At 39.2% G+C, this 14,468-nt stretch overlaps 1 protein-coding gene across 1 annotated transcript in view; it reads left to right on the top strand.

Moving 5' to 3' along the window:
- The first annotated feature begins 11,862 nt into the window (after positions 1–11,862).
- SLC17A8 (solute carrier family 17 member 8) overlaps positions 11,863–14,468 on the top strand; it is a 47,475-nt gene continuing 44,869 nt past the window's right edge. The window contains exon 1 of the mRNA XM_044227982.1: positions 11,863–12,131. Coding sequence (XP_044083917.1) covers positions 12,031–12,131 — 101 coding nt within the window. The 5' untranslated portion in view covers positions 11,863–12,030. The remainder of the gene's footprint in view (positions 12,132–14,468) is intronic.

Raw genomic sequence — 14,468 nt, 5'->3', positions numbered from 1 at the left:
TCTGGAATTGCTTTTGTTGAGACTATTCTGTGTCGCAATGATGTGTTCAGTACTCATTTGATTCTCTCTATATTTATGTGGAAAAAATTGGCATTGAGGAAGGAGAGGGGGACAACAAAACAAAGTTTGTGGTCAAAATCAGCTTCTCTGCTTCTCTGAATTGTGGGTGAGGAGGTCTGGGGGAGCCAGGTTAGTGCTCCTTGCAGTACCCAGACATGTAGCAGAATTAAAACACATAACCTTGGCGGAGGTGGGGGTACAGTGAGAAAAAACATTTCATCAAAATGGAGCTTGGTGGATATTAGAAACTTTTTCTGTCCAAAGCAGCCAAGTTTCTCCAGCCACTCAAGAAAGTATTTAACTATCTGCGGTGCAAGCCATGTACATAACTTAAAATATTGTAGTAATCTCATTAAAAAGCAAAAGTAGGTGAAATTAATTGTAATAACATGTTTTAAGTAAATAAAGCCAAAGTATTTCAACATAGAATTGATATAAAATTTAATGAGATACTTTACATTTTGTTTTGTACCTAGTCTTTGAGCCCTGGTGTTTATTTTATGGTGTATATTTTACACTGAACTCAGGTACTCAGTAGCCACATGTTGCTAGTAGCAATCTATTACATAGTGTAGGTGTATACAGAAAGAAGCTGAGTAGCCATGAGAGTGAACCATGGCACTTACCAACTTAACTCTTTCCCAGCTCCGAACGCATCCTTTTCTGCCCAGCTTTGTGATGCTGCAGCTGGACCCTATAAACTTGTCTCTTTGGACAGCTTGGCAGAACGTTAGGCTTCATTATAGAGGGTCCTAAAGTGGCTCTGAAAAGCAGGAGCAGCAAGAAGAATGTCTCTTCTGGGTTCCAGTTCTCTATTTTAATTAACCATAGGAGCTCAGCAGCCCCAGACAGCTGGTGAGTTCCAGCTGGTGAGGCTCTCCCAACCTTACTGTTCCTTTGGAGCAGCTCCAGTGGGCTGCTTCCCTGACAACTCAGCCATTCCATCAGGCAGCTGGATTCAGTTCCTTAATTTTTTTTCACTTTCTCTCAGCCTAGAAGTACCTGCTTATTTCTGCAATTGCTACTTCTGTACTCTAAGGTTAGAGTTCTCTTTTATCCCTTTAATTAGTTTACCACCTTCTAGATAATAATTACTTTATTTGAATTTCCCCATTGAGTTACCTGGCCTCAACCTCACTGATAAACTCCTGAATCTACTATGCCATTTTATTTTATAATTTTAAAATATTATTAATTTTTTATTGAACTATAAAGTTGACACAATGTTACATTAGTTTAATGTATACAATTTGGTGATTTGACAACTATGTTGTTACTAGGCCATTTTAAAATGGGGTCATACGATATATATTTATGCTACTAACAAAAGGGATAATGGGGTTGATTATATATACCTAGCCTATATTAAAACTTGATTTCCTAAAAGTTCTTTGAAATGTGCTCATAGTAGAGATACGGTTTAGCTACTTTATACATATTTGATGCAGTTCCAAATTTTTGCATTTTCCATCTTCTTGTGTTCCTTTGTAGGTGGCCTTGGTTGCTAGGAAAGTCAGTGTTTGGACTTCCATATAAGTAAGTTGAGACTGAGACTTTAATGTCTAAAGTTTGAAGGTAGGAATCAACATTCATATGGGTCTCTTCTAAGTCTCTGTCCTGAAGTTTGCCAGTTTTTCTAAATGCAATAATGAAACAAAAGTCCAATACAGGGCATTTTCAGGGCCACACTAGAAGCATACAGAGTGTGTAGGACTTTAAACCCAGATAAAGTTGGGGTTTTTTGGTATATGCTTTTAAAAAATTTTTCAAGCTAAATCAATAGCATTCCTGCTGTATGGAGGTGGCATGATTATACATTTGTTCAAGTGTTGAAACAGATCCAAACATGTTTTTAAGAAAATCTTGTTTCTAACAGTAGGTACTCTGAAGATCACTTTTGTGGAAAGGGGGAAGGCCTCCCCCTAGAGCAATATCCTTGTTAGGCTGCTCTACTTTAAGAAGGGATATCATCTTTCTCTTCCAGCACCAGTGATTATACGCTGCCTGGGCCCCCAGTACTTGTCAGAGAACAATATCTAACCCCTGCCCAACATTTAAAATCTCATTTTGGAGGAATATTTATGGAAGAGGCGAAAAAAATTGAGTTACCAGTCCATTTCTCTTTGAAATTGTGAATGAAATTAAGCCCTCTTTGGAGACTTTTTGTCTGGGGCACCTTTGGCTACACATCAAGTTCCTTTACCACACTTAGCTTTGGACTGTATTGTGAAACTTAAATTCGTGCCAGGGATGACGATGGTTCACTCTAACATACAATGCCTTCTTTGAGGACCCACAGGAGAAATTTCACGTTTCAGTTCAGGAGTAAACGTGCTTCTAAGTAACTGGTTTGCCCTTACCTTTAAAAGAATGTCTCTGAATAATGTAAGAAATCACATATAGAGAGCTGGAAAGTTCAGCCAATTTGTAGTCTACTTGTAGCAAATGTAGTGTGTTAATAGTATGCACTGTTTAGTGTTTACCTTCTGGTTCTGGTTCATTTTTAAATTATACTTTCTCCTTTGTTTTGATTTCCTTTTTTTTCTTTGAAGTTTTGTATCATTTATTTAGAAATGATCATTTTGGAATAAATGTGTAAATATATAGAATGAATGAGTTTAAATCTTGTGTCTTTCACTAGTTGACCACAGATAGTTTTCCCAGCCATAAAATGAGGATCATGCTTTACAGGGTTATTAGGATTAAATGAAGTAAAAGTGTATGAAGTACCTGGAAAGGCTTCAGGCACATAGTAGGTGTTCAATTGATATCCTCATCTTCTAATGACGGACATAGGCCTCTAAAATAATATCTGTTTGAATGAAGAACAGATATCTCACCTAGGATAGTTTGAATGCATTCTTCAAAAAATAGGTTATGGGTTTGGCAAAGTGAGATTTTTGGGACACAAATAGTAATGAGATATAGGCCTTGCCCTCAAGGAATTTGCACTGTAGTTACAAAGATAGCTGAGAAAGCGACAATTATAGGACAGTAACATGACAGATGTACATAAGAGACAAGCCCAACCTAGACTAGAAGTGAGGAAGGCTTCCTCAGGAGATAGGACATGAGGTCAACCTTGGATGCTACCTTCCCCCTCCTCCCCCAACATGCTTACAGTGAGTTGTTTATGCTGCCCTTTTAAAATTGTTTTTGATGCTATCAAGTGATTACTTTAGGGATCACATTTTCCCAAATTAAGCTGTATACACTGTGGAGAGGAATAGGGAGCAGGGTTTTTTGGAATTACAAGATTATATGAAGACAGGGATGCCTGGGTGGCTCAGTTGGTTAAGTGTCTGCCTTCAGCTCAGGTCATGATCCCAGGGTCCTGGGAACGAGTCCCACATCGGGTTTTGTGCTTGCAGAGCACCTGCTTCTCCTTCTGCCTCTGTAGCTCCCCATGCTCCTCCCCCTGCTTGTGTGCTCTCTCTCTCTCTCCCTCTCTCACTCTCCCCGCTCTCTGGCAAATAAATAAGTAAAATCTTTATTAAGAAAAGATTATATGAGGGGCGCCTGGGTGGCTCAGTGGGTTAAGGCTGCCTTCGGCTCAGGTCATAATCTCAGGGTCCTGGGATCGAGCCCCGCATCGGGCTCTCTGCTCAGCAGGGAGCCTGCTTCCCTTCCTCTCTCTCTGCCTGCCTCTCTGCCTACTTGTGATCTCTGTCTGTCGGATAAATAAATAAAATCTTTAAAAAAAAAAAAAGAAAAGATTATATGAAATTGCTTGAATTAAGGAAAGTGTTTGAATGACTTTGATTACCAGAAAAAGTAGAATGAACATTGGCTGCTTAAAACCTTCTGTATTAGATGAACCCAGGGATGACAAGGCAAGGAGCAAGGAAGTGAGCTATAATGTCCTTTTTAGCTAATTTATGTTTCATTCATTTCAGAAATGAAAGAATTTGCACCTGTGGTTATAATAATGGTATACTAAATAGGTAAGTAAATCTATTCCTTTAAAACAGCGGCTGGTTTCCAGGGGAAAAAAATGTCCGGCATAAATGTATTTTGTCATAAACTACCAGAAGATGTCACTGTCTCCCAATTAATGGTCTGCTCCTTTGGCACTTTTGCAGGTACTTTTTTAACACCAGCCTGATTGCTAAGAGTATTTGTCTTCTAGTATTGCATTTATACGAAGGATAGGACCTCACAAGAAATATGTATCCAAGGTGTGTAGGTTTGTTTCATCTTGATTCTTTATCCACTAAATATGAACCCTGTTAGCCGCTCCATATATTGAAATTATGTGGACATTCTGAGTTCTGTCTGAAGTTGAAAGTGAAGATGGTGAAAAATTCTTCAAAATATTCTCTCTGATCTTGATTTCTGCTTACATTTTCAGGTTGCCTTGTTATGATGCTACTGTATTTGCTAATTTATCAGATCTTCTAGGATATTTTGGCCTTGGACACAACCTAAGCTATTGAATCTTTTTTTTCAAATCACCATTCATTGTGTGTAAAGCAGAGCTGGAAAGTGTTTCCATGGATGAAATGAACCAGTATTTCCCCAATTACTTACAAATAGGGATATCAGACTGAGTCTGAGCCAATATACACAAGAGTGTCCAGACAAGAACATATTGTTAAAGAAAAAGAAATTCTTTTGTCTTTATAGCCAGAAGACAGAGCTGATAATTGATAATTGTCTTGTGCTGGGGGCTGTGGGGAATGGGATTCTTTAAGATGAAATGGTAGGTAATTTGTTAAAGGCATTCAAGGATAGCTAGCAGATGAATATATCGGTATGATTTCGAGTGCAATTCTGCTCAGTACCTCAAAAGAACAAAGTACATCATTAGTTTTCTCCATGCTGTTGGCTTTAACAGTAAAGTGGGGTAGTCTGCCCAAGCTGGTCCTCTAGATAGTTATAAAGATCAAAGAAGCAGTTAAGAATGAAGTTAAAAGTGCTTCATAAATATAAGGAATTTATGTCAAGAGTAAATTCTTTTATGAAAAATGTGAAACACTTAGAAATTATTCCATGCTATATGGGCATCCTGTCTTTCTCTATTTTGATTATTTGACTTTCTTTTAAATTTTCATTAATTGGGAAAAAAATTAATGACACCAAATATTTAGGCAATTACATTGATGAACCAAAAATAGAATTGGGTATGTTTCAGGGTGTCCATATATGCAGCCTTATGTTTGCAAAGTATATGGAGATGTATTTTATTTAGTAAGGGTATAAAATGTTGTTCTATGATTTAGGAACATAGAGCCAAATTAATTGAATTCTAGTACCCAACTCCGAGTGAGCTGTAATATAATAGGAACGACAATGCTTTATTGATGGACCTGAATCAGCAGGGAATAATGAACATTTGTAATCAGGTTTGTTTAAATCCTGGCTCCTCCACAAACTGTAACTTTGAACGAGTTACTGAGTTTCAGCCTCAGTTTCCTTATTTGCAAAATGGAGACAATATCTATTTGGTCATTCTACTTTTTGCATATACTTCATCATTCTGCTTTGTGAGAATAAAATATCAAGAAACTCAAGTCACAAAGATAGAGAAGGAAGCAATTACTATAGAATGGGCCAAAGGTTCCCATTAACCTTAGAAAGGATATGTTACCACACTTTGGTGGAAAGTGGCAATCTTAATATAGGGGCTAGTACATCAGTGTTTTATGTCCATTTCTCTTGATTTTACTATCGGTTGGCCCTACTTTTTGGTGGATCTTTTTAGTGAAAACCAACAACACAGGATGTAATTTTAAAAATCAGCACCCAATTTTATTTATTTCTAAAATTTCCACAGTAGCTGTACAAGATTACCTATCAGTAGGTGCTCAATGATGTTTGTTCATTCATTCATCCATCTTTAACATTTTTTTAAAAAGATTTTGAGAGAAAGTGTGCACGAGAGAGCATGAGCAGGGGGGCAAGCAGAGGGAGAGGGAGAAGCAGGCTCCCCACTGAGCAGAGAGCCCAATGTGGAGCTGAGTCCCAAGACCCCAGGATCATGACCTGAGCTGAAGGCAGACACTTAACCAACTGAGCCACCCAGGTACCCCTTTAACTTTTTATTTACATTCAATTTAACATATAGCGTTTTATTACTTTATTACTTTTAGAAGTATAACTTATGTTCATTTTTAAGACAGAGCAAAAGAGGGGGAAGGGGCAGATGGAGAGGCAGAGAGAGAATCCTAAGCAGGCTCCATGCTCAGTGTAGAGCCTGACTTGGGGCTTGCTGTTAAGACCCTCAGACAGTAACCTGAGCAGAAATCGAGAGGCAGACACTTAGTGGACTGAGCTCTCCAGGTGCCCCTCAAATGATGTTTTTAAAGATACAAAGATTTTTGAGTCCACCTTCCTGAGTTATGTTAAAGGCAGTCTTCAGAATGCACAGTAGGATTATAGGATCACAATGTACTGTGTACTCTGGTATTATAAACTCAGGAAATGGGTGTAAGGACCTACCCCCAGATCTCCACATTCTAGTAGTCAGATTGCCTTGGGCAGAATTGAATCTTGATATCCATACCTGTTCCACGGGACTGTTGTGAGAATCAAATGACATATTTGAAATTGCTTTGTATACAACCTTGACTATTAATAAAAGAATGAATGTTAAATATGGCAGTTTCCTATCTGAAAAGGAGAGTAACTTGGTCATTAGCTCTAAGCCTGGTTAAAATTCTCCACCAAACAATTTGATTGGATTTGATGAAATTATGTTCTTGAATAATTATCTTCAGGTTGTTTAGGATTCGTTCGCTTACCCACCCCACCCCATACACCCATCCCAGGTAGTTTAGAACATCAGCTCACAACCAGGCCACAAGTTCTACTCTTTTCACTGTTGGGGACTAGAAATCCTACCTGTCATTAAACTGGACAGTGAATCTTCCTATATCGTGTAGGTAGAGACAGTCTTGGCATTACAGGATTTGGGTTTTAACCCACTGCAATAGTCAAAGTTCTTTATCTGTGAGGAGCAGAAGATGTCTTAACTAGGGCAGACTATAAAAGGTCAATTTGTTAGAAGGGTGTGGGTATTTCATGAAACCCAAGGGTATAAGCACAGCTGGATCCAGACCAACAGGAACTGGAAGGTTGTTATAAGCAGAGACATACTAACTCTGATAAAGTTTCATTCTGTTTCATTCCTCTCTTTGTCAGACCAGTGTTCTCTGCATCTCCAGTCCATACAGGGAATGTAGCCCACTCCACAGTTACAGCCCCCAGGTCCTGCACGGTTAACTAGTAGTCTTTCAATTCCAAAGTTTAATTACCAGGAGAATCTGGCATCTGACTGCCTTAGCTGGGTGTAGGAGCTTACCCCTGATCCATCCAGCAGTGGTCAGAAGAGATGAGAGCCTGCTGTGATCTGAACAAGTATTTCTAAAGAGGTCTTAGTTAATATTTTGTCTAAGGAAAGAGACTTTTTTGATACAGGATGCCAAGAAGTCATCTACTATGTGTTGATGGGTGGACTCTTTTCTAATAAACATTCCGTCTACATATCCCAAAACAAAGCTTTCATTTCATGGCCCTCAGGAGGTTCTATTCTACACATTTCCTGTATCTTTACACTATTTGATGCTTTGAGATGGGGATCCAATGTTTAACAGTTGAGTTATAGAAAGCTCAAGATCATCATTCTGGCTGTTTTCTACCACATGGCACACACTCACCCAACTCTGAAAGTATGCAAGTTACCCTCAGATGCTACACTCCCTCATGCAAGTCTTTGCTCCCACGTGTTTTTTTCTAGTTTGCCTCATTCTCTCATCCCTGAAAAGTAACACTCCCACACCACTCATCTAGGAAGTTCTCTCCTGTTCCCCATCAGCAAGCCAAGTGAGGTGTCCTTCCCTGTGCTCCCGTAACTCCATACACTTGCTGTGCTGCACGAACTCATTTTGTGGTTGGTTTTGTTTTTCAAGAGGCCTTTCCATTTCAACCTCTCACAGTGCCTCAGTAGGGCCTGCCACATAGTAGGCCTTCAAGAAAAACAGCAGGTGAATAAAACAAACCTCAATTCTTTAAAGTCTGGCTTGATATTTTCTTGTCTCTATTATCCACAATTCTAGTGTGGAAGCTTATAGTGCTGGCTCTGATGGCAGAATTCCTGGGTTCGTCTCTTGTCTCTGTTTAGTGTCTTGGTTGTATGCACTTGAGCAAGTTTACCTAACCTCTCTGGCCTCCATTTCCTCATCTGTAGATGGCATAATAATTGTACCTACCTCAGAGGGTCGTTGTGGGGATTACATGAGTTGAGTGCTTAAAGTCTGACACCTAGAAACTACTCCACAAAGGTTATTACCATTATCAACCATCTAAATCACCACCAAGAAACTTTTGTAGACCTTAAGTGTGTTTCATGAGCAACATGAAGGCTAGTTCTTTAAGGATGGTTAGTGTTTTCAGCAGTCATTGACCCTTCAGAAAGAGGTTCATGTGGTCTTTGGTAGTGCTTCCATTGTGTGCTCTAAGAGATAAGTAACCTTAGAGTATTTAGGGACTAAGTTTTGGGTTAGAAGTTCTGCCAGTGGATGCTTTCTGTAGTGAATGAGTGTGCTTATCATATTGTGATTGTATTTGCTTTTGATGAAGGAGCAAGGTTTTTGGGAAACAGGTAAAGACTTGGGGAAGTGATTGTATGTGTGATGTCCTGGGGTCTTAGCATTCTTAGCCTTGAGGATTGGTGGCCAGAAACTATCCTTTTAAGAGCACAGGGCTGACAGAAATTTTTGTAGAAACTAACAGGCTGCTTCTAAAATTTATATGGAAATGTAAAAGACTTAGAATAGCCAAAACAATTTTTTTTTAAAGAACAAGTGTTTTAATTTCCCAATTTCAAAACTTATTATTAAGCTGTGTTAGGACAGTGTGATACTGGCATAAGGATAGACATGAAGATCAATAGAAAGAATTGACACTCCAGAAATAGGTCTTTATGTTCAGCTGACTTTTTGACAAAGGTGCCAAGACAATTAATCCAGGATAGCCTTTCTAACAAATGGTGCTGGGACAATGGATATCAACATGGAAAATGATGGATTTAGATGTATACCTCACACCATATATGAAAATGAACTCAGAATGATTATGGACTTAAATATAAGAACTGAAACAATAAAACTTGTAGGGGAAAAATAGAAGAAAATCTTTCAGACTTCAGATTAGTCAAAGATCACTTAGATACATAAACAAATGCATAGTCTATAAAATAAAAAACTGAAATTAGACCTCATCAAAATCAAACATTTTTGTTTGATTCAAAATATAGCATGAAGAAAACAGAAAGACAAATGGCAGACCAAGAAAAAATATTTGCAAGACACATAATCTAAAAAAGGATTGAAAACATATACACTTCAATAATAAGACAAAAATCTCGTTGAAAAGATGGTTAAAATACTTGAATAGAAATTTCACCAAAAAAGACATAAAAATGGCTAGTAAGAACATGGAAAGGTGGTTAATGTCATTAGTCATCAGGGTAATGCAAATTAAAATCACAGTGAGATACCATTTCATACCCACTGGAATGGCTACACTAAAAAAATAGCAAATATTGGTGAGGATGTACAGAAATGGGAGCCCTCATACATGCTGGTGGGAACATAAAATAATGCAGCCACTTTGGAAAATAATTTGGCAGTTTCTTAAAAAGTTAAACAAATACCTATGAAATGACCCAGCAATTTCATTCCTGGTATTTACTCAAGAGAAATGAAGAGTTATGTCCATGCAAAGACTTGCACGGGTATATTCTTAACAGTTTTATGCATAATAACCCCAAATTTAAAACAACCTGAATGTCCATCAACAAATCAATGGATAGGCATCATGTGGTAAGTCCATACATTGAAATTTTCTGCAGAAAAGAAAAAAAGAAGTAACAACTGCTGATAGGAGCTGTGACTTGGGCAAACCTCAAAAGTGAAAGAAGTCAGGCACAGGAGAGCATATATTGTATGATTCCATTTATATGAAAAGAAAATAGATTAGTGGGTACCTGGGACTGGGAATGGGGGGGTGGAGATGGGCATTAATAGTGAATATAAGGGATGTTTGGGGGATGATAGACACATTCTATCTACTTTGTGCTTTAGCTTAAGCACCTAATGCCTACCATTATTGCATAATTTGGTAAATTTACTGAAAACCATTGTCCACTTGAAATGGATAAACTATATGATATACAAAATATACCTCAGTAAAGTCAGAGGAGGCAAAGCAGAGGGTGTGATGGGGAGGAGAGAGAGACACAAAGAGAACAGGTGAGAACGGCTGGAGCAGGATGTTCGGATCTGAAACCTGGCAAGTCTTTGCCTCAGTTTCCTATTAGTGAAACTGGGAAAAATGAGTTACTAATCACAAAGCAGTCTTGGGAAGATTGTGATAATATGTGAAGAGTGCTTAACGGAATTGGGCCATAGAGAGAGCCCGATAAAATATTAACCATAATAATAATAATAATAATAGTTATTATTGGTAGTAGTATTTAATCTACCAAGGATGCAGCTGTGATTTAGATAACTTAATTCAAATCTTGAAGAAGGATCAGACTGCAGCTTGCAAATGACAGTGACCAGTCCTGTGGACATGACTTTTGGGGAAACCTGAGAGCCCGTAGCACAGGATCTGTTAGGTGCATGCAGGCTGGGAGATTAGAGCACAGGAGCCTTGCTAATGACAGCTGTTTCTTCATGGCAGCATCATTTACAAAGGTGTCACCTGCTGCCCAATAACATATTTTAACCCCAGTCCAACAACCCTTTATGTTATATCCCACTATGTGCCAGGTCCTACTGGGGCAGAAGACAGGTGATTTGGAGGTGTGGAGGAGGCACACCTTGTCTATGAGGCTTACTAGAGTAAGAGATGTCTTGGTGAGGCTTAACAATCCCCTGACACTTCCCAGATGAGGGATGTGGAGAGTTACCCAGGCAGAAGGTACAGCTTGTGCAAACCCCTACATGGAGCTCGAAGAGTTCAGTGAAGGGCTGATACGAAGAAAAGAGTGACAAGAAACAAGGTCCTGTGGAGGTCCTTGTGAGCCATGACAAGTAATAAAGAACTTGGATTTCTCCTGAGGACAGTGAGGACCAGTGAAGAGGTCTAAGCAAGTACTAGGACCGGCTCAGATACCTTCAGTTAGGCGGTCCCAATGGACCCTCGCACTGTACCTTGAGAGATCCTGCTCTGTCCATCAGGAGCAAATAAATGCCTTCCTGGATATTTGCATTTAGCACTCTAGCATGCAAGTGTTCCTCCAAGGACCACATCCACACTAGTGTCTGGCTGAGAAACCGCTTCGGGGCTCCCACGAGGGGCGTATGAGGCATACTGTGGTGGCCGAGAGCCTGTCTGTAAGGCTAGACCTCAGAGAAGCTGAGGACTTGTAAATGCTTCATTCACTTCGACCTGGGTGTCTGCTCTGGCTGACAGCCCATTAATGAGCCCCAGCGGCTGAGGGGCAGGTATTGTGCCGTTACTATAGCATCACCTTGGAAAGGATCCCTCCGTGAGAGCCACTGGCTGAGTGAGGCAGGAGGGGGATGTGGTCAGAAGCAGCCAGAGGGGCTGGAGAGAGGCTGCAGATGCTGTTGCTGGGCTCAGGACACCTCGTGGGCCGGAGCCCACTTCAGCTGCTCCAGCTGCAGCCCCAGGGAGGGAGTGAGGCTGCGCTCAGCCCGCGAGTGGCTGCCTGAGACAGTGTCACAGGCTGCTGCTGAGCTTGTGGCTTTCAAGGGACTGAACTTGGCCTCTCTTTTTGGGGGGAGGAGGGAGGGATTTAGGAAGGGTGTCTCATCTTGGACTGTCTGAGCTGGGTTTCATCTCCTTTTTGATGTTAAGTAGTTACCTCCATGAGAACTGACTTCAGGGTACTACTCATCGAGGACAGCAGAGTGGTCCCCACGCTGGAGATGAGGAAGGATGACAGTTTCTGAGACTTAACTGTTAGTGCTTGGAGGTCCCCCTCACCCATTCAAAATGCCTTTTAAAGCATTTGATACCTTCAAAGAAAACATTCTGAAACCTGGAAAAGAAGGAGTGAAAAACGCCGTCGGAGATTCGCTGGGGATTTTACAAAGGTAAAGTTTGGATGCAAACTTCGGGTTTATTTCTGAGTAGTTTCACATTGCCAAGGTTTGAAAGAATTTGCTTCATATTTTAAAAGCCACGTTTTTAAAAAGGAGTGGGTAGGTCAGATTAGATGGCTTCTGGAGTCCTTTCCGGCTCCAAGACACAATGCCTGGAGTTTGAAAAAAAAAAAAAAAGCATCAAAAGTATAGGATTGAATTAGGAAAATAACAAGACAGGCATTTGTTTATATGGTAGTGTGTGTACTTACTGGAGATGGTGATGTTGCATATTGTGTGTTTGGCATTGAATTAGAAAAGATACAGGGAGATAATATTTCCTGTTAATTCAATAATATAATAATGCCAAAATCAGGAACCCCGTTACATGGTTATGCTTTTAGTTGAAATAATTTTTAAGAATTTTTCACTACAAATGAAAATTGGATATGTATTTAGCTTGTTATATAAACTATATAGGGTGGTTGCTGATCGGTTTTGAAAGAAAAGAATAGGTAGATAATAGTCTGAAGAAAGTATCTTTAAAAATTAGTATTTAAGTAAAAAAAAACCTTACATGGTTACAGTGAGAAAATATTATGTACTATCATTAAAGTGAATGTTTTTGTCCAAAATAGAAACGCTTTGTATTAAGATAGAGATTCATAGCTGGATGTTAGAATAAATGCATGTAAGTGGTCATTTCCAAACCAAAAAATAAACATTTTTTAGAAGTAAAATACAACACTGAAAAAAATAAAATAAAAAAAAGTAAAATACATTGTTATTGGAAGGAGAGTTTGCCACAAATGAATGAATTGATGGGACATTTTAATTTGTGCTTTTTTTATAGACATCGCCTTTCTAGGTTTTATAGGTGAATTTATGAGCAGTCCTTAGGCACAAGGTAAAATGACTTCTTTAAACTCTCTGATATAAAAAAAATGTGAAAAATAATCTTGATAAGATTTTTATATGTTTGAATGACTCTTTCTAATCTTGATGAGTGAAAATGCCATCTGGTATCTCCTTTTAACTTTTATATGGTATCCTTTAAATTAAAAAAAAAAAAAACTTCAGCATGGAAGGGACTATTTCTAGGCACACAGAGGTTCACTCCATTCCTTGGGTTTTATAACACAGGGGCTCCTTGTCAGTGTGAAATTTCCCTGTATCACTCTTTTTTTTTTTTTTTTAAAGATTTTATTTATTTATCTGACACAGAGAGAGAGATCAAAAGGAGGGAGAGCAGCAGGCAGAGAGAGGGAAGCAGGCTCCCTACTGAGAAGAGAGCCTGATGCAGGGCTTGATCCCAGGACCCTGGGATCATGACCTGAGCCAAAGACAGAGGCTTAACCCACTGAGCCACCCAGGTGCCCCTGCACTGTTTTACTCTTGATGAACTTTCATAGTAAGAGAACTGGGTTCAGCCTGTCATTAATTTAAATGTTAAAAACAAAAAGATTTCAAGTAGGCCCACAATGAATTATCACGTATAGATAAAAACCTAGCGGACAGCAGGATAAACCAGCCAAACATAGGAAGTAATTATAATGACATTTCCTTTTAAGAATGTGTTATTTAGCCTTGTATTGCGCACTCCCCAGGTAACGTCCATCTTACTGCGGTAGCGTTCCTTTGATTAAAAATGAAAGAGGAAGGCACAATGGCCTGATTGGCATATTTAAGTATGATGACAAAGGCATCTGACAAAGCCAGGAACAAAAACCGTGACTTTGGATTATCGTTGACAACAGTCACCATTATAATCATGCAACTCTGTGCCTTAGTTTATACAATATTTGACAAGGAAGCACTTAGGAATTTTCTTTCCAACATTAAGTTGAATTGCTTTTTTGAAATTGAATCACTTTCTTCGGTAAGAGACTTATTGTAAGAGCTGGTTTTCTAGTGTTTGCTTAGATGATCCACTTGAAGATTCTTTTGTTTGCCAGATTGGTTTGCTTAGGAATAGAACAAGATTCGTAATTTCCACGTTGTATGACCTCAACCCAACATGGAGCTATGTGTTTAGGACTCTGAATGGTTTCTTTGGAAGTGAATCACAACACAATAGAAAATAACTAACAGGGCTCGAGAGGATATAGGGTGCACTAAATGCATGGTAGATGTTATCACTGTTGGCTTACTAGTAGAATAACTTGAGAAAAAATAGTGCCAAACTCAAACCCCTTCTTTCTGTGATCCTAGAAGGAAATTATTGGCAGAGGAAGGTAAAAAAAGGCATGAATTGACTAGCAATCCAAGTTGACCCTAAGCTCTGACAGTCTCTGAGCAGAGCTCCAGAATTAGGACTCCTTCACCGAGACCAACTCTGATACACACTTG

Source organism: Neovison vison, chromosome 12 (assembly GCF_020171115.1).
Source record: "Neovison vison isolate M4711 chromosome 12, ASM_NN_V1, whole genome shotgun sequence".
Taxonomy (NCBI): domain Eukaryota; kingdom Metazoa; phylum Chordata; class Mammalia; order Carnivora; family Mustelidae; genus Neogale; species Neogale vison.
Note: the sequence above shows the minus strand (reverse complement) of the source record. Positions and strands in the feature narration are given on the sequence as shown.